The sequence below is a fragment of the Pantherophis guttatus genome, chromosome 1, assembly GCF_059756535.1.
Source record: "Pantherophis guttatus breed Tessera chromosome 1, ASM5975653v1, whole genome shotgun sequence".
Taxonomy (NCBI): Eukaryota; Metazoa; Chordata; class Lepidosauria; order Squamata; family Colubridae; genus Pantherophis; species Pantherophis guttatus.
This window is the reverse complement of record NC_142063.1, coordinates 2,086,483-2,108,837: the sequence shown is the minus strand read 5'-3', so window position 1 is coordinate 2,108,837 and position 22,355 is coordinate 2,086,483. Positions and strand designations below refer to the sequence as shown.

The window sequence follows — 22,355 nt, the reverse complement described above, 5'->3', positions numbered from 1 at the left end:
GGATCGTCTTAAGGCTTTCTCTTTCCTCCCGCTTAATCCGAACAGGTTGGCTTAGAAAGATGCCCCTCGGCTGCTGGCGGAATGCCAGCCAGCATATGGGAGGGCCTTGATCTCGCTTGGCTCTTTAACGTGGTTGCAATACTTTGGGTTTAAACTTAACCCCCTGTGGGCGCTGGCTTTGCCTTTTAAAATTCTTTTAAATTGTTGGGAGTGCTCATTAGCCAAGATCTTGCCTGGAAAAGGCTCAACAGAGATTTCATTTCCTTAGAGTCCTGCGGAAAAATCAGGTGGAACAACAGCCGATGACTTCTTTCTATCCGTCCACGATAGGAAGTGTCCTCACATGCTGTATACCAGTACGGTACGCTCAAGGGTGGGTGCTAAATTTTTTTTACTACCGGTTCTGTGGGCGTGGCTTATTTTGTGGGCGTGGCTTGATGGTCATGTGACAATTCTTTAGGATTTAGCAGAGGTACTGGTCTACCAGGCTTTTAACTGCTTGCAGAGCTGTACCGGTCTACTCGTTTGTTTTTGCAGGCACCGGTCTACTCATTTGTTTTCTTTTAACACTGATCAGCTGTAGGGCGGCAAGAGTTTAAACAGTTTTTTTTCCCTCTAGCAGATCAGCTGGGACTCAGGAGCAGGGTGGATAAAAATCAATGATATTTTTAAAAAAATCAAAAAAATTGGATTTTTTTGATTTAAATCAGATTTTTTTGATTTAAATCAGATTTTTTTGATTTAAATCAGATTTTTTTGATTTTTATCGATTTTTTTTAAAATTTGATTTATATTCCGCCCTTCTCCGGAGACTCAGGGCGGCTTACAATGTGCTCAGCAATAGCCTTCATCCTTTTGTATATTTATACAAAGTCAGCTTATTGCCCCCACAAACTGGGTCCTCATTTTACCTACCTTAGAAAGGATGGAAGGCTGAGTCAACCTTGAGCCTTGGAGAGATTCGAACCCTGCAGTAATTGCAGGCAGCTGGTCTTAATAACCAGCTTAATAACAGGGTGCCTTAGACCCCTGTACTACCAAGGCTCTTATTTATTTCAATAAAAAACTTTTGGGGTAAAAATCTATTGTAAGATAGTTTTCTATTTAAGATACATAAATAATTTAGTTTATTCAGCCTGAAATGGAGCTTAGTTATGTAGCAGGAGGCTGTATATTCTGCAACCCTGGGACTATCGGTGAGTCAACAGCGGGTCAAAGGAGTAGCAGAGATGACAGCTGCTCTTTAAAAATTATGATTTAAATCGAGTTGATTTAAATCAAGTCTTTTTACTAGTGATTTAAATCATGATTTAAATCAACTCAATTTAAATCAAATCCACCCTGCTCAGGACGCAGCAATAGATTGCGGGTGGGGCCAAATAAAAGGTAAGAATAATGCATGGGGGTGGGGGGCGGGCAGAACCGGTTCAGTGACGTCATATCGTCACCGCTACCGGCTCGGCGGAACCGGGAGGAACCCACCACTGGGTATGCTGGTGAACAGCCGCGGACAGGAAAGCTCTACAGAGAGTGATTAATTTGGCATAGGAAACAATTGGTTGCCCCCTAACACCACTGGATGACATCCAGAGGTGGGATTCAAATACTGTAGCAACAGGTTCGCCCAGCACCGAAAATGTAAGCTCGCGCGCGCCATCCGCACACACATGTGACGTCAAACAACACAGCAATTCGCTCGTGTGTGCTGTCCTCACATGCATGCAGCGTCAAAAACACAGCGATGTAGGACGGGATGCAGATGGGCCTGCCACGACCGGTTCGCCAGAATGGCTGAATGTCACCTCTGATGACATCGCCAGGTCTCTCTGTCTCAGCAGAATAAGGGAGATACTTAGGAATGTTTCCCACCCTGGCCAGTGTCTCTTTTCACTTTTACCATCGGGCAGAAGACACCGAAGCTTAGCCAGCCGGACAAGCAGGTTTAAAAAAAGCTTCTACCCCTGGGCTCCTAAACACAATCACAATCACTCCACGTACATATGGAAACGTATGACCAGGGTGGATAAAAATCAATGATAAAAAAAAAAATCAGATTTCTTTGATTTAAATCGGATTTTTTTGATTTAAGTCGAATTTATTTTAATAAAAAACTTTTGGGGTAAAAATCTATCGTAAGATAGTTTTCTATTTAAGATACATAAATAATTTAGTTCATTCAGCATGAAACGGAGCTTAGTTACGTAGCAGGAGGCTGTATATTCTGCAACCCTGGGACTATCGGTGAGTCAACAGCGGGTCAAAGGAGTAGCAGAGATGACAGTTGCTCTTTAAAAATTATGATTTAAATCGAGTTGATTTAAATCGAGCCTTTTTACTAGTGATTTAAATCATGATTTAAATTGGGATTTAAATCAACTCGATTTAAATCAAATCCACCCTGCGTATGACTGGTTTTTTTCTTTCCCCAATTACTTGTATAAATTGGGAACTGTATTGTCTCATATTTTCTGTTATGGATTGCACCAGTAGAGGCCAAACCAATTTTGTTGTATACATGATGTACAATGACAATAAAGGTTGTTATTATTATTATTATTATTATTATTATTATTATTATTATTATTATTATTATTATTATTATTATTATTATTAAATTAATTAATTTTTGTTAAAGCCCCCGAGAGGCTTCCGACGTTAGGGATGGAGCAAGTCCTCCTCAAACGGGGCAAGTTTCCACTCAGGAGAGTAGGACAGATCCAATGTCTGTCTGCCGTCTTTCTCTCTCTCTCTATCTAGGTGGCAGCAGTGGTTATAATGCGGTACTGCAGGCTACTTCTACTGACTGACTGCTGCCAGCAGTTCGATCCGGACCTGCTCAAGGTTGCCTTCAGAAGTTGTGGGTGCTTCACCACTGGCGGTTTTTAAGAAGAGACTGGACAGCCACTTGTCTGAAATGGTACAGGGCAAATGTGGCTCTTTTACAACCTGTGGACTTCAACTCTCAGGAATTCTGGGAGTTGAAGTCCACAGGTTGTAAAAGAGCCACATTTGCCCACGCCTGGTATAGGGGTCTCCTGCTTGGGCAGGGGGTTGGACTAGAAGACCTCCAAGGTCCCTTCCAGCTCTATTTCGATTCTCATTCTATCTATCTATCTATCTATCTATCTATCTATCTATCTATCTATCTATCTATCTATCTATCTATCTATCTATTTATCTATCTATCTATCTATCTATCTGTCTACCCTGTTTCCCCCAAAATAAGACATCCCCTGATAAAAAGCCCAATCGGACTTTTAAGCGCATGGCAATAAGGCCAAGCACTTATTTCAGGGTTCAACAAAAATATAAGACAGCGTCTTACATTCAGGGAAACACGGTATCTATCTACTGTCTATCATCTATCAATCTACCTACCTACCATCCAGCTATGTATCTATCTAATATATCATCCATGTATACATACTATCCATTGTATCTGTTTGTCCATCTATTGTATCTATCTATTCTATCTAGCCATCTCTCTCTCTCTCTCTCTCTCTCTCTCTCTCTCCCTCCCTCCCTCCCTCTCTCTTTTTGAAGCGTGGAGAGTCGGATCCATCAGACTGTAATGTTTCAAATGACACAAAAAGGAAAAGTTAGTACGTGCCATAGGAGGTGTTCGTATTAAATTATAATTACTTAATGATAAGAGTTAGATTCAGGCGCAATTACATTCAAATTCAAAGGTTTGATTGCTCTAAAAAAAACCCCCCCAGTGCGCTCTTTGAAGAGAACTAGGCGGAGGCAGGATGATGGTCTAGCTTTCTTAATGGCTTTTAAGTGATAAACCATGTTACCCCTCAAGGCTGCAAAAGACGCAGGCGAAGCTTACGCTGCGTGTCCACCAAGGAGTAAGTCTCATCCAAGGCGTTCTTTTGAGTCCAGCCTTAGAAGAGGCTGGGATCCGTTCTCCTCTTTTGATTTTGCCTTTCACGTGGTTTGTTTGGTTTTAATCGTACGCTGTCCGAAGTCACTCAAGGGCAAAATGGGAGGTCTCTTAAGTTGGATAAATAAATAAAATAAAATAAAAAATGAAACAAACACCAAGCAGGAAAAAAAAAACAACCCTTCTGCCTTTTGTCATAAGGATGAGCTTTTCACCTTTATGTAGGCAAGAAAAGGGGGAGGGGAACTGACAGGGGGAAAAAAGAGACTTCTAGAGTGGATGATGTTAGCTAGTTGGGTCATAAAAGGTCTGAAAAAGCACCAAGGACCCCACAGTCCTCTTCCTCCTCCTCTTCTCTTCCTCCTCCACCTCCTCCTCTCCTCTTTCTCCTTCTAGCACTGATGATGTTAACTAGTTGGGTCATGAAACGCCTGCAAGGAAACCACCAAGTTCAGAGAGTACCAAGGACCCAGTCGTCATCGTCCTCCTCCTCTTCCTCTTCTTTTTTCTCCTCCACCTCCTCCTCTTTCTCCTTCTAGCACTGATGATGGTTTTTTGTTTTTTTTAATTTGATTTATATGCCGCCCTTCTCTGGAGACTCAGGGCGGTTTACAATGCGTTAAGCAATAGCCTTCATACTTTTTGTATATATTTATACAAAGTCAGCTTATTGCCCCCACAACTGGGTCCTCAATTTACCTACCTTAGAAAGGATGGAAGGCTGAGTCAACCTTGAGCCTTGGAGAGATTCGAACCTGCAGTAATTTCAGGCAGCTGGTCTTAATAACCAGCTTAATAACAGGGTGCCTTAGACTACTGTACTACCAAGGCTCTGTTTGTCCTACATATGTTACCTAGTTGGGTCATGAAACGTCTGCAAGGAAACCACCAAGCTCAGAGAGCAGCAAAGATCTCACAAGAGAGACTTACGAAAGTACAGATCCCTTCTTGAGGTATTTCATGATTTGACACCCCCGCAGGTGAGTGGTTGATTTGGTTTATATGTCATGGCCTCTCCAGGTGAGATCCAGAAAGGACCTCCTGGACAAGCAATGCGGCCCAAAAACAAATGTTCTGGAGGGGCTTCTTAATGTCCTTTGGAAGTCACCCCCTTATTCAGACACCTGAGGCCTGGGCCTTTGCTCTGGGTTTCCCTCCATGCCTTGGGGCTGCCCCAATATTGAAATAAGAATTTAGTCTCTTGACCTACGGCTGTCCTCACTGGGGAAGGCAGAGGCAAAATTTGAGTTCCCTTGGGAGCTTGGTGCATTTGACTTCTTCTGCCTGGAAACCACAACAGAAATTCAGCAACTCATTCTGGGTGGATGTCAGGCAGTGGTGGGTTCCTCCCGGTTCCGCCGAGCTGGTAGCGGTGACAATATGACGTCACCGAACCGGTTCTGCCCCCTGCCCCCCATGTTATTCTTACCTTTTATTTGGCCCCACCCCCAATCTATTGCTGCCTCCTGAGTCCCAGCTGATCGGCTAGAAGGAAAAAAACTGTTTAAACTCTTGCCGCCCTACAGCTGATCAGTGTTAAAAGAAAACAAATGAGTAGACCGGAACACTCCAAGAACAAATGGGTAGACCGGTACAGCTCTGCAAGCAGTTAAAAGCCTGGTAGACCAGTACCTCTGCTAAATCCTAAAGAATTGTCACATGATCATCAAGCCATGCCCACAAAATAAGCCACGCCCACAGAACCGGTAGTAAAAAAAATCTAGAACGCACCCCTGATGTCATGGCTTCAGAAGGAGAGAACCATTCCATGGCTGGGTGAGTGGGGGGGTTGTCCTGGGTGGTCTCTGAGCTTGGTGGTTTTCTTGCAGATGTTTCATGACCCAACTAGGTAACATCATCAGTGCTGGAAGGAGAAAGAGGAGGAGAGGAGGAGGTGGAGGAGAAAGAGAAGAGGAGGAGGAGGAGGATGACGACTGGGTCCTTGGTGCTCTCTGAACTTGGTGGTTCAGGACTGTGGGGGTCCTGATGTTCTCTGAGTGTTCTCATCAATTTGTGCACAAACTCTCTGCAGAACCCCTGAACAGCAGAACAAAGAAAGAGAGTGTCTATATAACATCTTCCAATACAGCAGGGGTGAAATCCAGCAGGTTCTGCAGAACCGGTAGCGGAAAGTTTGAGCAGTTCAGAGAACCGGCAAATAACACCTCTGGCTGGTCCCAGAGTGGGGTGGGAATGGAGATTTTGCAATATCCTTCCCTTGCCACACCCACGAAGCCACACCCACAGAACCGGTAGTAAAAAAATTTCACCACTGCAACACAGTGGATCTCCACACAACTTTATCAAAAAGTGCCTGACTCAACCCAAGACAGGACAACCTACCCAAGCCCTAAACAAAAAAACAAAATAAAACCACTGCCAGCTGGGCATCACGAACATCTACTACTACAACCACATAGAATCAGCGTCCCAGACAAGCCAACCGCAGCCCTTCACAATAACCTAAGCAAGACCAAAAGTCACAGCAGCCCCAGAATTAAAAAACAAAGACTCATCTATAAGATATAGTGTAATGACTGCAACAGCCAATATGTAGGACAAACAGGCAAAAGCCTGGCAGAAGACATCCATGAGCGCCAACTAGCAGTCGGAAGACATGAGGAAAACTCTTTAATTTTACAACATATGGACAGACTTAACCATATGACCATCCTGGACCAAGCCAAGTCCAAAAACGCCAGGGAATTCCTCGAAGCCTGGCACTCAGACAAATCGGCCATCAACAAACACATAGAAATAAACAATATCTTTATACTATGCAAGAGAGACCGTCAACGAGCCAAAAAGGGAACAAAAACACCTCCCCGCCAGCAATCAGCACCCAGATGAGCATAGATTAACTCCAAGATTAACATCAGACTAACAACCAGACATTAGACCAACATTTCCTGACAGTGAGAACAATTAACCAGTGGAACAACTTGCCTCTATTAGTTGTGGAAGCTGCAACACTGGAAGTTTTTAAGAAGAGATTGGACAACCATTTGTCTGACATGGTATAGGGGATCCTGTTTGAGCAGGGGGTTGGACTAGAAGACCTCCAAGGTCCCTTCCAACTCTCTTATTCTGTTAAACAGTATCCTAATCAAGGAACTGCCGAACAAGCCAACAGTAAACAGCCCAACCAAAGAATCTCTACGACCAACCCCGACAGGGCAAAGCCACCAGGATACAAACTGAGAACAAACTCCACTCCCTTCTAGAACTGATGATGTTACCTAGTTTGGTAATGGAATGTCTGCTCAGAGTCTATGGAGAATCTCAGTCCTCCAGGTCCTGGTTGTCCCAAAGGTGCTTTTTCAAGAGGCAGCTGGACTTTTTTTAGTTTTTCTTTGAAGACATTTTGTTTCTCATCCAGGAAGCTTCTTCAGCTCCGACTGGATGGTGGGGAACGGAAGGATTTCTACTCCTTGCAGACAGCTGGTCATTTGCATCCTTTTTAGAGAGCCGTTGAGGCCACTTGGGGGTTTGTCTGTGTCCTCAGGGTCACCTGAGTGGTGCCAATGGATGTGGAGCCTTCTTGGAACGGCTGACGACATCATCTACCTCCAGTCTAGAACACCGTCCTTTCAGCAGCTCCAAAGTGACCCTGAGGACATAGCATAGCTGGCTGGAGAATTCTGGGAGTTGAAGTCCACAAGTCTTAAAGCTGCCAAGTTTGAAGACCTCTGACCTAAAGGGTGTAGGGCCATGATGGCGAACCTATGATGGCACGTGTGCCATAGGTGGCACGCAGAGCCATATCTGTGGGCACCTGAGCATTGCCCTAGCTTAACTCCAGCGCACATGTGCATGCCAGCCAGCTGATTTTCAGGCCTTCTGGGCCCACTGGAAGTCAGGAAATGGATCGTTTCTGGCCTCTGGAAGGCCTTGGGGGGGGGAAAGGCCGTTTTCGCCCTCCCAAGGCTCCAAAAAAGCCTCTGGAGCCTGGGGAGGGTGAAAAACGGGCCTACTGGGCCCACCGATAACCTTTTTGCCATCGTGTGTCAAAAGCGGGGGGAGTGCAGGGGGGTTGCACACGCATGTGTGGGGGTGGGTGGGCCACGGAGGGGCATTGAATTATGGGTGTGGGCACGCACGACCCCCCTCGCTACGTCTGCTTTTGGCACGCAACAGCAAAAAGGTTAGCCATCACTGGTGTAGGGTCTCCTGCTGGAGAAGAAGGTTGGAGTAGAAGATCTCCAAGGGTCCCTTCCACCTCTGTTATTCTACTTCTTGGGATCTAAAATTTGCAGCTTCCAAGGTCTGGACCGGCCCTCCGACCCGGATGTACTTCAGGCAGGGCTTTACAAAGTGAAAGCAAAAACATCGGCCAGGAAGCGTCAAGATAGCAATGAGACCCAGGTCTCTCCAGGCCATGCAAGAGTGAAAACATCCCCCCCCCCCGCTCCCCACAGCCCTGGAAGAAACTTTACTGCAGAAAGCAAAAAGGGGGAGGAGGAGGAAGAGGCCTGCCTGTTGCAACACCAGGGCTGTGACGCTGCATTTCCCCATTTTTGCACGGAAGAGACTTGCCAGCCACGGCAGGACAACGAAGGGAAGAGCTGAGTTGGCACCCCAGCGAAATGAAGGCAGCGGACATTTAAGGGAAGCGGGTGTTGTGGTCCGGATGAGGCAAGGGCGGGCAGAGAAAAGGACGGGCTTTCCAGCGTGGCATCAAAGCTTTTCTCCCGTCCTCTTTAAATTTAATGGCCTTATCAAACAAACTTCCCTTAATTGGGTTTGAAGTGGGTGTCAGCCTGCTTTGCTCACCGGGCTGCCATTTAGGACACGGCACTTAAAAAAAAACACTTTAAAAAACTGCCTGGGCAGATACTGGGGACAAAAGAATCAATAAACAGATTTGTGAAGACCTAGAAACAAATAAAGATGTAACTAGGAGCCCGCAGGGGTTGGTCGTGCCCCCCAATCTCATTTCATCCTTTGACAAAGTGACTCAATTCGTAGACCAGCGAAACGCTGTGGAGATAGTAGACTTAGACTTCAGCAAGGCATTCGACAGAGTAGACCACAACCTATTTCTCGGTAAGCTAGGAAAATGTGGGCTAGACAGCATCACCGCCAGATGGATTTCTAACTGGCTAGAAAAATGTACTTAAGAAAAGGCTGGAGGTCACCTCTCTGAAATGCTATAGTCTCCTGCTTTAACAGGGGGATGGACTAGAAGACCTCCAAGCTCCCTTCCAGCTCTATTCTGATTAGGCCTCTTAACTCTGGCCCATGTGCCTCTTTTTAATTGCATGCTGAGAACAGTAACCATAAACAGTAAACCACGAACACCATAAACGTGTCCGGCCAATTGCATCTCGGGTTAATAAGCAGAGGAAGAAGTCAGCCTTAGGCCCAAACGGGACCTGTTGCTCCCAAGCTGTCAGTTTCCTCGTCTGGATGAAAACAAACTAAAATCGACTAAAAAGGAAGATTCGGCAAAAAGAAAAACAACAACAGGGAACGTTATCTCAGTTTCCTGAGACTGGCTTTGATCATCTGTGGTGGTGGAGTGTGGGTGTGTCTTATGGACAGATAACCTGACTTTGCTGTCATAAATGCTCTTATCATTCACACAACGGAGAGTAGCTTTATCAGGAAAGGCAGCAAAGAGCACCGTCAGCCTTTCTTCCCCCCCCCCCAACCGCCCTCCTCTCGTCCTTCTCCTTGCATCATGTCAATCTGCGTCACGCCACTAAGTTCACTTCCAAATGTTTGCAAAGTGGCTCAAAGCTCATCCAGAGCTCGTCCGTTCTCCAAATCCCCGAGGCCGAGCGGGCTCGCCCTTTTCCTGCTCCCCTCTGGTTCAATTTCAGGGAAAGAGAGAAAGAGAGAGAGAGAGACAGACAAGGATCAGCCCAGCATGCAATGGAAAAGGAAGGCCGGGTTCGGCTTATGTGAAATCTAATCTTCCAGCGCCGAGTCGAGGGAGGAGGCAGCAGCAAGTCCTGGCACGCCAAGCCAGACAGAAGTCAGCTCCAGCAGGAATGTCAGCCAGATTTGAAGAGTGCTGGCATTTGAGAGGGGAGGGGATGTTTTAAATAGATCTGGCCGGCTCTGGCCAAGACCCTTTGGCTGCCTGGAAGGAATTACACCGGGATCTGCACCGCAAACCAAGTCCCGTCTTGATTTCCCAGCCTCCCTTCCAGAGGAGCCAGGTGGTAAAAACCCCAGAAATGGAAAAGTCCCAGCCACAAACAGCAATGCAAGAATGCCAGAGAATTAATTTTCTTTCTTTCTTTCTTTCTTTCTTTCTTTCTTTCTTTCTTTCTTTCTTTCTTTCTTTCTTTCTTTTTGCTTCTTTCCTTTTCTTTCTTCTTTCCCTTCCTTTCTCTTTCCTTCATTCCAACTTTCCTCCCTCCCTTTCCTTCCGTTCTTTCTTTTCCTTTGCTTCCCTCTCTGCTTCTTTCTTTTTCTTTCTTCTTTCCCTTCCCTTCTCTTTCCTTCTTTCCAACTTTCCTCCGTCCCTCCCTTTCCTTTCTTTCTTTCCTTCCTTCGTCTTCCTATCTCCCTCCCCATCTCCTTCCTTCCCTCCCTTTCCTTCCGTTCTTTCTTTTCCTTTGCTTCCCTCTCTGCTTCTTTCTTTTTCTTTCTTCTTTCCCTTCCCTTCTCTTTCCTTCTTTCCAACTTTCCTCCGTCCCTCCCTTTCCTTTCTTTCTTTCCTTCCTTTGTCTTCCTATCTCCGTCCCTATCTCCTTCCTTTCTTCCTCCATTCCTCCCCCTCCCTATCTCCTTCCTTCCTTCCTTCCTCCCTCTGCACCTCCCCACCAGACTCAGCCCTAGCAAGAAAGCAAAGAGATCCCTTGACAGCTCGCAAATTCAAACACGGTTTGTGTCATTTCCCTGCCAAGCCAAACCGGGCTCTGGCACCAGTCTCCCACGCGAGGAGGTCATTCCCCAGACTGCCCCCCCACCACCACCACTTGTCACCCATCCTAATGTGCAAAGGCAAGAAAGGTGCAGGAAAGAGGAAAACTCACTTCCTCCCCCACCCCACCCCCAAAAAACCCCAGGGGCTTTGGGAGTCCAGGAGGGTCATGGAGCAAAACAGTTTGGGGGGAAAAAGTATCGCTCAGCAACTTTTAAGATGGGCGGACTTCAACTCCCAGAATTCCCCAGCCAGCAAAGCTGGCTGGGGAATTCTGGGAGTTGAAGTCCGCCCATCTTAAAAGTTGCTGAGCTTGGGAAACACCGTCCAGGTGACCCCCCAAACTCAGTCTAATCGCCCCCCCACCAAAATTAAGGGGTGGGGGGGACCCCCCTTTAGGGAAAGCTTGCAAACAAGGGGGAGGGGGAAAGGAAGGGGGCGCAACAGGTGGTCCCCTCATTGGAGGTGGGTGGGTGGGGCGGCTACCCCGCCCCTCAACCGCCCCGCCGGACCTTCCCTTCCTCCACCTCTTGCAAACTTCCTCCGGAGTCACTCCGGATTAACGCGGCCTCCTATTACCCCCCCCCACCCCTCCCACCAGCCCAACATCCCGGAACTCCGGGAGCGCTTCGGAGTCCCGAGTCGGCGGAGGGAACTTACCGGGCCTCCCCGAGGCTCCAGGGCTCCCTGCGGGGCTGCGCTGGGTTCCGGCGGCCCGGGGTGCAGGCGGCGCCGGCGGCGGCGGCGGCTCCCGTTGGCAAGTAACCGTCTCCAGGGCTACGGTCACTATGGCGCCTCCTCGCGCGGGGGTTTCGAGGCAACTGTTGCTAGCCTGCCCCGTGACGTCAGCGGCCACGCCCCTCCGGGCGGTTCCCCCCACCCCGCCCCGCCTTCGGCTCGCTCCGATTGGGCGGTTGTCCAAAGGCGGGCGGGGGGGAGGAGGAGGAGGCGGGGCCGGCGGTTGCCGCGCGTTTTGGCGCGAAAGCGCCTGAGGAGAATGCGGGGGAGGGGGAGGGGCGGGTGCTGTGGGTTTCTGGGGCATGTGCAGAGCGCCTAAGAGAAATACTTTTTTTGCTGCTTTTAAAGGGCCCCCATGGAGGGGGGGGGAAGCACAGCAGGCCTATATTATCCATTCATGATCCATTGATTTATTTATAAATCAAATTAAAAAATTAAAAAAAAAATCAGCTGGGGATGATGGGACTTCATGTTTTATGGAGGTTGTCCGCCATCCAGATTGCGGTTTATTTATTTATTTATTTATTATATTTCTATACCGCCTTTCTCCCGTAGGACTCAAGGCGGTGTACAGTCCAGAAAAATGTAGATACACAAACATCATAAAATTGCTAATTAAGATTATTATTATAACATAGTTTGGCCCAATTAAATAGAACCTAAAATTAAGTTGTCCCAAAGGTGCATTTTTTTTTTCCCCCGAGAGGCAACTGGACTTTTTTTTTAGGGTGTGTGTGTGTTTCCTTGAAGAGGTTTCGCTTCATATCCGAGAAGCTTCTTCAGCTCTATAAGACAGTCAGAGCTGAAGAAGCTTCTTGGAGGAGAAGCGAAACGTCTTCAAGGAACCCCCCCCCCCAAAAAAAGTCCAGTTGCCTCTTGAAAAAAGCAACTTTGGGATTAATGTTTAACTGCCATACCAGCTTCTTTTTTGGGGGGGGGACATGGCTGGCCTGGATCGATAGCAATAGTGCTTAGACTTAGAATAGGGAATAGAGGTGGAAGGGACCTTGGAGGTCTTCTAGTCCAGCCCCCTGCTCAAGCAGGAGAACCTATATCATTTCAGATAAGTGACTAGCCTCTTAAAAAACCTGTGAGGTTATACTTATATACTTATACAGGTAGTCCTCAACTTACAACCACAACTGAGCTAAATTATGAAATTAGTTGCTAAGTGAGACATTTGTGAAGCGAGTTTTGCGAGCTTTACTTCCTTGCCATGGTTGTTAAGTGAATCACCACAGTCGAGATGTTAGTAATGGGGTTGCTAAGTGAATCTGGCTTCCCCCGTGGATTTTGGATTGTCTAAAAGTTGCAAAAGGGGATCCACTTGACTTTGAGACACAGCAACGGTTGGAAGTACGAGTCAGTTGCCAGAGGTCTGAATTTTGTTCACATGATCATGGGGATGCTACAAAAGTCCTTAGTGTGAAAAATAGTCATGTCACTTTTACATCCAAACTAGACTGTGTTATGTGTCATATATGTGGGTATATGCATATTTACACACACACACACATACACACACACAACTAGTGCAGTGGCCTAGAGGTGGAGCTCTCGCCTCACAATCAGGAGGCTGTGAGTTCAATCCTAGACAGAGGTAGATATTTCTCTGAGCACAATTTATTTATTTATTTTTCAGATTTCTATACCGCCCTTCTCCTTCCGGACTCAGGGCGGTGAACAGCCAAATATAAAACATTCATACACAAAAGTTAAAATAGATTTAAAATAATTAAATAAAATTTGGCCCATAATTTAAAACATTTCAATTAAAATCAATACAATGAGAGTGTATCTGCTGAACAAAACTCCGCATTGGCGATAGGAAGGGCATCCGGCCAGTAAACACTCAGCTCCATTCAGTTGCCTAGACTTCACCCAGCAAGGGGTTATGGGGTTGTTAAAATGACATACATGTGGGACAGGGGTTGCTCCTCTGTCCTGGTCCTATTAGATCTCTCAGCGGCTTTTGATACCATCGACCATGGTATCATGCTGCGCCGGTTGGAAGAGTTAGGGGTGGGGGGCACCGTGTTGCGGTGGTTCTCCTCCTTCCTCTCTGACCATATGCAGTCTGTGTTGGCAGGGGGACAGAGATCGACCTCGAGGTGCCTCGTGTGTGGGGTGCCACAGGGGTCGGTCCTCTCGCCCCTCCTGTTCAACATTTATGTGAAGCCACTGGGTGAGATCATCCGTGGTTTCGGGGTGAAGTACCATCAGTACGCTGATGACACGCAGCTGTACATCTCCACCCTGGACCACCCCGACCTTCATACCTTTCGCCGTGCCCTTAAGACTCTTTTGTTCCAACAGGCCTGGCTGGCTTAGAATATGAATTTTAAATTTGGTTGTTTGTCAATTTTTAACATTGTGGGCCAAATTTTATATATTCGCTTTAAATTGTTTTTAAATTTTGTGAGTTTATGTGTGTTTTAACATGGCTGTACACCGCCCTGAGTCCTTCGGGAGAAGGGCAGTATAGAAGTTTAATAAACTAACTAACCCCAATGATGCCCTTGACGTGATGTCTCAGTGCCTGGAGGCCGTGCGGATCTAGATGGGGAGAAACAGGCTCAGACTCAACCCTTCCAAGACCGAGTGGCTGTGGTTTCCGGCGTCCCGTTATAGCCAGCTGGTTCCATCGCTGACTATTGGGGGTGAGATTTTGGCCCCCTCAGAGGGGGCTCGCAACTTGGGTGTCCTCCTGGATACACGGCTGTCTCTAGAAGATCATGTGACGGCTGTGGCCAGGGGGGCCTTTTATCAGATTCGCCTGATTCACCAGTTGCGTCCCTTTCTGCATTGGGACTCCCTGCGCACAGTCACTCATGCCCTCGTCATTTCCCGTCTGGACTACTGTAATGCTCTCTACATGGGGCTCCCCTTGAAGGGCACTCAGAGGTTCCAACTGGTCCAGAATGCGGCCACGCGGGTGGTTATGGGTGCAACACGGCGCACCCATGTAACACCCCTCCTGCACGAGCTGCACTGGCTCCCGGTGGTCTTCCGGGTGCGATTCAAAGTGCTTGTCACCACCTTTAAAGCGCTCCATGGCTGAGGACCTGGGTACTTACAAGATCGCCTTCTGCCACCGATAGTCTCCCACCGGCCAATACGCTCCCACAGAGAGGGGCTCCTCAGGGTGCCGTCGGTCAAACAATGTCGACTGGCGACCCCCAGGGGGAGGGCCTTCTCTGTGGGGGCACCTGCCCTTTGGAATGAGCTCCCCCCGGAGATACGGATGATCCCTGACCTACGCGCCTTTCACCGTGCCCTCAAGACGTTATTGTTTCAACAAGCTGGGCTGGCTTACACATGAATTTTAATGGTTTGTTTTAATTTTTAATAATATTGGGGCCAAATTATTTAATATGTTTTTAAACTGTTTTTTTAAATTTTATGGATATATGTGTTTTATTGTTGGCTGTGCACCGTCCTGAGTTCCTCGGGAGAAGGGCGGTATAAAAATTTAAATAAAATAAAATAAATAATAAATAAATATGTGTGTGCGCACACACACACACACGTGTCATGTTTATGTAGTGTCTTGGAGGTGGTGACCCTTTGAAAGCTGTACGGAACAAAATTTCATTTTAAGGTATTCCGATTAGTGTACATTTAAAATGACAATAAGGTTATTCTAAATCTTTTTTCAGTGCCGTTGTAACTTTGAACGGTCACTAAATGAACCGCTTCACAGCACTTTACAGCACTCCTGTGAGCCTTCTGCCTGTCCCATTAACCATGGTTTTGCGGGGCTTGTGGTGTTTTACGGCCTGCAAGGCCCATGGGGAGCAATCCCCAAAGGGAAGGTTACACCGAGGTCCAGCTTAGCCTGCCACAACATTCCTGCGGGGCTGTGTTGGCTGCAGGCAGAAGTTCACCCGGGACATCCTCGAGAGAGGCCACAAAGACACTCCAGACCGGTTTTTAGCTTGCATCTTTTTTTATTCCGAAATATTTTCCTGTCATGATTCAAAAAGGCTTTAGACAAAACCTGGGACCACATAAAGAACAGCATGCCCTGAAACAGATGGGTGGAAAAATATGTAGAATTTCTACTTAAAATGTCTTTTTTCCCCCCCAGCCACCCCTGGCTTTTGCGTCCTGATTTCCTGGGACTCTGCTTAAGAGAAGCTGGAAGATCAAGAAGCTGGACCCCAAAATTTGAGGCAACGCTAAGTCAGGGAAGGCGAACTTCAAAGCTCAACGTAACATAACCACGTTTGCAAGGAAAAGGTGAGTCTTTAAAGCTCTAAGCCAACATCTGCATATTTTGCAAAAAAAAAAAAAGATATTTAAACTTACAGACCTTGTTACAATATGTGGTGACCATCCCCAGCTTTGGACGGCCTTGAAAACACTTTTAAGAAAAAACACTCCTAATAAAAATGGACAAATTGATCACATTTGATTCCTTAAGACACGTTTTCTTCGCACCCAATTCATAAATACAGGGAACTCCTATTATCACATTTACAGGGAGAAGAGACGACCGCTCTGGCGGTCTTTTAAGTCTTCCCACAAAAACAGAGCAGCCATTAACCTTTATCAAATATGCCCCCTCCCCTCATGTTTATACTAGAAGTTAAAAGTGATTTGGTTTAGCTCACACGATTAAAAATTATAATCCATGATTGCACCCCGCGCTTCCTTTAAGACACCCCCTCCCCCCGCGTTGCCTCTTCACTGTAATTTTTACCAAACGTCAACATTAAATAATCCCCTCTTTTGCACCGAAAAGCAGCTCAAATTCACAAGGACACATTTTTGGCTCTTCTACACAATTTGGTTTTTGAATCCAGAGCAGTACTTGCAATTTTACGTAGATTTAATGGGGAGCAGGCACAGCTGAGGAGCCTAACACCCTCCCTCCCCGCCACGATATAATTCGGCTGGAATTTAAGTCTTCGGTTCTATGTAGAACAAGTGCAGGTTAAAATTTGGCTGAACCCTAAGTTGGGTGCTCACCCAGGTTCCCAAAAGTGTTCTCAAGACACTGGTGAACAAGGTAAGGGAGATTTCTGCCCATTCCTTCCTTCCCCACTGTCCCCCCTGGCACAAGAGGGGCAAAATGGAGCCCATGATCTGCTCTGAAGTTGAACCTTGCTATGTAACACCCCCCCACCCCAACCCCAAGTAAAAACAACGAGAGGACATTTAAGTGTGCCAGACTTCCTTGCAGGAAGAAACGTTGCCAGTGTGTGTGCAGCACGGACACCAGCCGTCTGTGGAAGGAGAAAAAGTGACCCATGCAAAGACTCGCCCAACGAGCTACCCCATCGCAAGAACACATAGTGTTCACCCAGTCTGTGGCATAGCTGCAATGTTTTCCTTTGGTAAAAAGAGAGAGGGGGGAGAGGGAGGAAGAAGGAAGGGAGGGAGAAGGAAGGATAAAAGACAGACAGAGAAAGAAAGAAAGAAAGAAAGAAAGAAAGAAAGAAAGAAAGAAAGAAAGAAAGAAAGAAAGAAAGAAAGAAGAGAAATCCTGAGAACCCTGAGGTTGGTACATTCATTTTGGGAAGAGGGACACTGAGGTCAAAACAGCCAGCGAAGGTCATCCTGAGGCCTGCCACCAGCACAGCCAGAGTCCGAAGTGCAGAGAAGTCTCCTGTCTTGGGGGAAGGCAAGAGAAGATGACGGCTTTATTGAAAAAAACCTCATTTATCAAGGGAAGAGACGGTGCACCTCGCCTCCAGGAGGACTCCGGTTAAGATGCTGCACTTTGAACAGAGGCCGGCGGAGAGATGGGCATCCTGGTTCAGAAATCCGTTGTGTCTGAGTAGAGCTGTTGGATTTGTTCTTGATACATCTTCACTACCACTGGCCTCTTCAGCTTCATGGTTGGGCCTGGGAGGCAGACACAGGGGGTCACGTTAATGCCGAAGGCCCCCCCACCCTGCCCTCTCTCCCCCTTTCAACTTTTTCTGAAGCTGTGCAAAGCTGAGATCCAGAGGAAATTTCTTGCAATGTTTGGATGGGTGGGATGGGATAGGGGGGCATGCCCCTTGATCCCTTAACATAATGAGGATGGGCTACCAGCCCCCTCCCCAGGTGGATGCTGTCTGCATGGTGGACAACCCAGAGCTAGGAACCTCGTTGGGGGTTGCCCCGACGGACAGGCAACTTTCCTGTGGTTGCCTTAAAATCTTTGAAGAAACACCCAAGGCTAAGTTTCCACCCTGGAGTAATGCAACAACTCCGTTTGGAAAAGGGAGCAGAAGCTGCTCCTCTTTTAATTCAGCATCTCGGGGGACAAAGTTTAGGGCAGGCATGTTTAAACCACGCCCGCCATCCCCAGGCCTTTCTCCTCGTAAGGCTTTGGGCACGACTTATCTGTCTGAATGAAACCGCTAAGCTCAGCCAAGTGGAATCTGGGCTGAACCCCACGGATCTTGTATATTATCCCCTTTCAATTCTACTCCTTGCGTCCCCAAACTCGGCCCCTTGAAGATGGGTGGGTTTCAACTCCCAGAATTCCCCAGGGCTCCAGCAAAGTTCAAAAACACTGCCTTGCGCCATCTGACATCCCCCCTACCCAGCAGCCTTTGCCCACCAACTCCCCCCCCCCCCCGGAGGAATGGGAAGCCATGCCAGCTGCTTACCAAGTTCGCCACCCTGGATGGAGAAGTCCTTGTCCAGGAGGAGCCATTTCTGGATTTTCTGAGCGTTGGAGGTGGCACGATCGTTGACCTTCATGATCCCTTTCTGGATGGCGGTGTACACTAACACGTCTTTGTTCCCCACGATGTCAGACACTTTGGTGGATTTGCTGCCCAGTTTCTGGCAAAACTCCACAGCTTCGGGTGTCAGTTCATCTTCCGAGATCCCTGTTTCTAAGTTCACCTTGCACTACAAAAGCAGAGGAGCGTTGGGGCGGCCATAGGAAGGGGTGCAGTGCCACCCTCTGGTGGCGGCTGGCCCTGCCCTAGTGTTTGCCCAGAAGGGGGGGGTAGCTGAGAGGGGTCGTGTGGGCAGCCACCCATTCAGACAATGTGGAGTACAAGATAAGAGTTTGTAATTCAAGGCAGAGGCCAGAAACGTTTGCCCCCTTGGAGACCATTTCTGGACGCTCAGAAACGATCCTTTCCCACCAGTGATTGGTGGAGCACAGAAGGGCGGGGAGAACTTTCTCCTCCCCCCAGCATAGGATCAGCCCCATCCTAAGTTAAGCAACTCCTTGGGAGAATCTATGACTTCAATAACCAAGCATTAGAAGACTGAAATTGTCTGCAGAACGACTCCCCGCTATTATTGCAGCTTTCAATTCAAGATCCTAGTCCTCAAGCTTTCAAATCCTGAAGAGTTCTGAAAGGTGATTTTTTTTAAAAAAATCTGAACTGACACCCTCAAATCATGCCTTCCCCAAAGGGGTGACTCCCAAGTCAATCTTCTAGAGCGGTGTTCCTCCATTTTGGCCACTTTAAGATGGATGGACTAAGATTCTCAGCCAAGTGGGATCCCCATAGATCCTGTATATCGCCCCATTTCATTCCGCTCTTTGCGTCCCCAACCATGGCAGCTTGAAGATGGGCAGACTTCAACTCCCAGAATTCCCCAGCCAGCCATAGTTGGCTAGGAAATTCTGGGAGTTGGAAGTCCGCCCATCTTAAAACAGGGAAACAGTGCTCTAGAATCTGGCAAACACATCTGAGAAGCCCAATTTGGATCATTAAAGAGCTGATGGTGGTGGGAATGGCACCTCTTGAGTTTGTCTCCCCTACCCTCTGGGTCCCGGGGTGCCTAGGGGAGGCAGGAGAAAACCCAGCACTCACCTTAAGGGTCATCAGCATGACGAGATATTTGGCTTTGTCTCCCACCAACATGACGTTGCTGATAATGGGGATTGCCTCCTTGACAGCATCTTCAATCGGGATTGGGGGAATATTCTCTCCCCCCGCAGTGATGATTAGCTCTGGAACAGAAATGGCGGAGGCCCTGGCGTCAGAACCCCCCTAAGAAAAGCCACTCGGTTCACGCTTGCAGCCTACGGGATAAACCACAGCTTGCTTGCTGCAGAAACCGGTAATCCTAGCCTTCCAACCATTCCTTTAGTGACCACTCCGAATTCCGATCACCTTGGAGAAAGTGACTTATGACTGGTTTTCATCTTTACGACCGTTGCGGCACCCCACAGTCGTGTGATCAAAATCGAGGGACTTGGTTTCGGGTAGTCTCAAAGGTGCTTTTTCAAGAGGCAACTGGACTTCCTTTGTTTTTCTTTGAAGACGTTTCGCTTCTCATCCAAGAAGCTTCTTCAGCTCTGACAGGATGGTTGGGAAGTCAGAGCTGAAGAAGCTTCTTGGATGAGAAGCGAAATGTCTTCAAACAAACAAAAACAAACAAACAAGAAAATCCAGCTGCCTCCTGAAAAAGCACCTTTGGGGAAGGGAAGGATTTATACTCCTTGCAGACAGCTGGTCATTTGCATCCTTTGAGAGAGTCACTGAGGCCACCTGGAGGTTTACCTGTGTCCTCAGGGTCACCTTGGAGCTGCTGAAAGGATTGTGTTGTGGAGTTGTGCTTTCTGCAGGATGTTCAGCAGTTCCAAGGCGGCTCCATCCCCATTTGCACCACTCAGGAGACCCTGAGGGCACAGACAAACCCCCAAGTGGCCTCAACGACTCTCTAAAAAGGATGCAAATGACCAGCTGCCTGCAAGGAGTATCAGTCCTTCCATTCCCCACCTTCTAGTCAGAGCTGAAGAAGCTTCTTGGATGAGAAGCGAAATGTCTTCAAAGAAAAACAAAGGAAGTCCAGTTGCCTCTTGAAAAAGCACCTTTGGGACAACCAGGACCTGGAGGACTGAGAATCTCTCTAGATATTTGGCCACCGGTATGTATTTATGACAGCTGCAGCGTCCCAAGGACACGGGACTGCCGTTTGTGACCTTCCCTGGAGACTTTCTCTCATGACCCAGGGAAGTGGATTACCTTTGATCCTCCCCGTGATGTACAGGAAGCCGTCCTCATCATGCCGGCCCAGATCCCCGGAATGGAGCCAGCCCTCGTCGTCAATTGCTTCTTTCGTTTTGTCTTCCATGTTCAGGTAGCCCATAAAGACATGGCGACCAGAAAAGCAGACCTCGCCGACTCCTTCCTGGTCTGTCTTGAAAAGCATTGTCTGGCAGCCTGCAATTTCCTTGCCGCAGCTGGGGAGGGGAGGGGGGGGGAAGGGGTCAAGCAAAGGGCTGGCGAGCGTGCCCCATACACAGACTGCCCACTGCGGTAAAGCACAGCAGAGTCTCCACACACACACACACATACCATGATTATAAAAGAAAACCTAATTATTAAAGCTTGAGACCCTCGCTTAACAAAACAACGCATCCTGATTTAACAGTCTTCAGTTCAGAGAAGCTTGGATGCAACAGACAATCTGTGTTTAGCGTCTGATTTAACAAGCGTTCCTTCCCCATTAAATCGAGAGCTTAACAGAATAACAGAATTGAGGGCTCCTGGGTGCTCTCTGAGCTTGCTTGTTTTCTTGCAGACGTTTCACTACCCTATCTAGGTAACATCATCAGTGCTAGGTAAGAGAGTTGGAAGGGACCTTGAGGACTTTCTATTCCAACCCGCTGCTCAGGCAGGAAACCTTGCTGCACTGAATTTCTGACACGGCCACCCAAATGTTTACAACATTTTTGGTATTTCCCCTATTCAGGTCCTTTTACTCAGAACTTGCTCTGCTTGGGTTTTAAAAAATAAAATAAAATTCAGATTTTATTTCTCCCCCCGTCTTTCAGCTTTTACTCTCCCAAACCGTAAAAATGCAAGAGGCCCATGTTAACAGCTCCCCAACGCCACACTTGAAATCTGGGCTTTCTGAGTGTTTGCACAACAAACAGAACAATCTGCTTGCACCTCTAACGCTTGGCGGAGAGCTTTCAAATCTCAGCCAGAAATTTCGGCACAACACAGCCGGTCGTGCCAGGGAACCCAGCCCCAAAATGTTGTGGGAATTCTCTCCCGTGACTTGCTCCTCTGAGCATGCGGCAGCCTCCTCCATCTGGGAAATTTAAATTTTGCAATGGACACGTGGGAGCCAATTCATCCACGAGACTCCTCAATAAGAAAAACCTTCAGGTTTCTTCCCAGCTGGAAGAGAAATACGGGACTTCCTCAACTTATAATGGGCCATTCGAAGTCACCACAGACTCCGCCCAAACCTGTTTATGATGGCACCCCCCCCTTTCCCCAATTTGGTTATATTTTGAGCCCTTGGCAACTGATCTGCGTTGATGGCAGTTTGCAGCAGCCCATCCTCACAGGACCGCAATTTACGATATTTCTTTTGAAGAAAATTGGCACTTATTTCTAGTTTTTTGGCAAAAATGGCCCCCAAACAATAGCTCTGCTTAATGACCGCAGCGTTTATTTAACAACTGCCACAAAAAAGGGTCGTAAAATGAGCTTGACGTGATGCCATGCTTTCTTTTTCAATCACCATGGTCAGGCAACAGTTTGTTTAATGACTGTTCGAAGTTACAATGGCACTGAAAAAAGTGACTTATGACCAATTTTCACACTTACGACCCTTGTAGTATCCCCATGGTCGTATGATCAAAATTCAGACACTTGGCAACGGACTCACATTTATGACGGTTGCAATGTCCCGGGGTTCATGTGATCCCCTTTTGCCACCATCTGACAAGCAAAGTCAATGGGAAAGCCGGATTCACTGAGCAACAGTTTGATTAACTTAACGACTGCAGTTGTTAACAACTGTGGCAAGAATGGTTGTAAAATGGGGCAAACTCACTTAACAAACATTTCACTTAGCAACATAAATTTTGGGCTCAACTATGGATGAGAGCCATGATGGCGCAGTGGTTAGAATGCAGTCTTG

The 22,355-nt window shown here is 47.4% G+C and overlaps 2 protein-coding genes across 5 annotated transcripts in view; both read right to left on the bottom strand.

Annotated features, from left to right (window-relative positions):
• The window catches only part of RFX2 (regulatory factor X2), a 59,266-nt gene extending 47,659 nt beyond the window's left edge, over positions 1–11,607 (bottom strand). Inside the window, exon 1 of one of the 3 annotated variants that reach the window (XM_087892859.1) lies at positions 11,427–11,607. The gene's annotated coding sequence lies outside the window, so the exon portion shown is untranslated. The remainder of the gene's footprint in view (positions 1–11,426) is intronic. The other 2 variants (XM_087892949.1, XM_087892893.1) reach the window with 2 other exon arrangements.
• A 5,544-nt stretch (positions 11,608–17,151) lies between these two features.
• Positions 17,152–22,355, bottom strand: part of ACSBG2 (acyl-CoA synthetase bubblegum family member 2) — a 38,593-nt gene continuing 33,389 nt past the window's right edge. For both annotated transcript variants that reach the window (XM_034404333.3, XM_034404334.3), the window contains 4 exons: positions 20,441–20,658; positions 19,283–19,422; positions 18,113–18,359; positions 17,152–17,357 (listed from right to left, as the gene is read on the bottom strand). In XM_034404333.3, the coding sequence (XP_034260224.2) occupies positions 17,269–17,357; positions 18,113–18,359; positions 19,283–19,422; positions 20,441–20,658 (694 nt within the window). In that variant the 3' untranslated portion in view covers positions 17,152–17,268. The remainder of the gene's footprint in view (positions 17,358–18,112; positions 18,360–19,282; positions 19,423–20,440; positions 20,659–22,355) is intronic.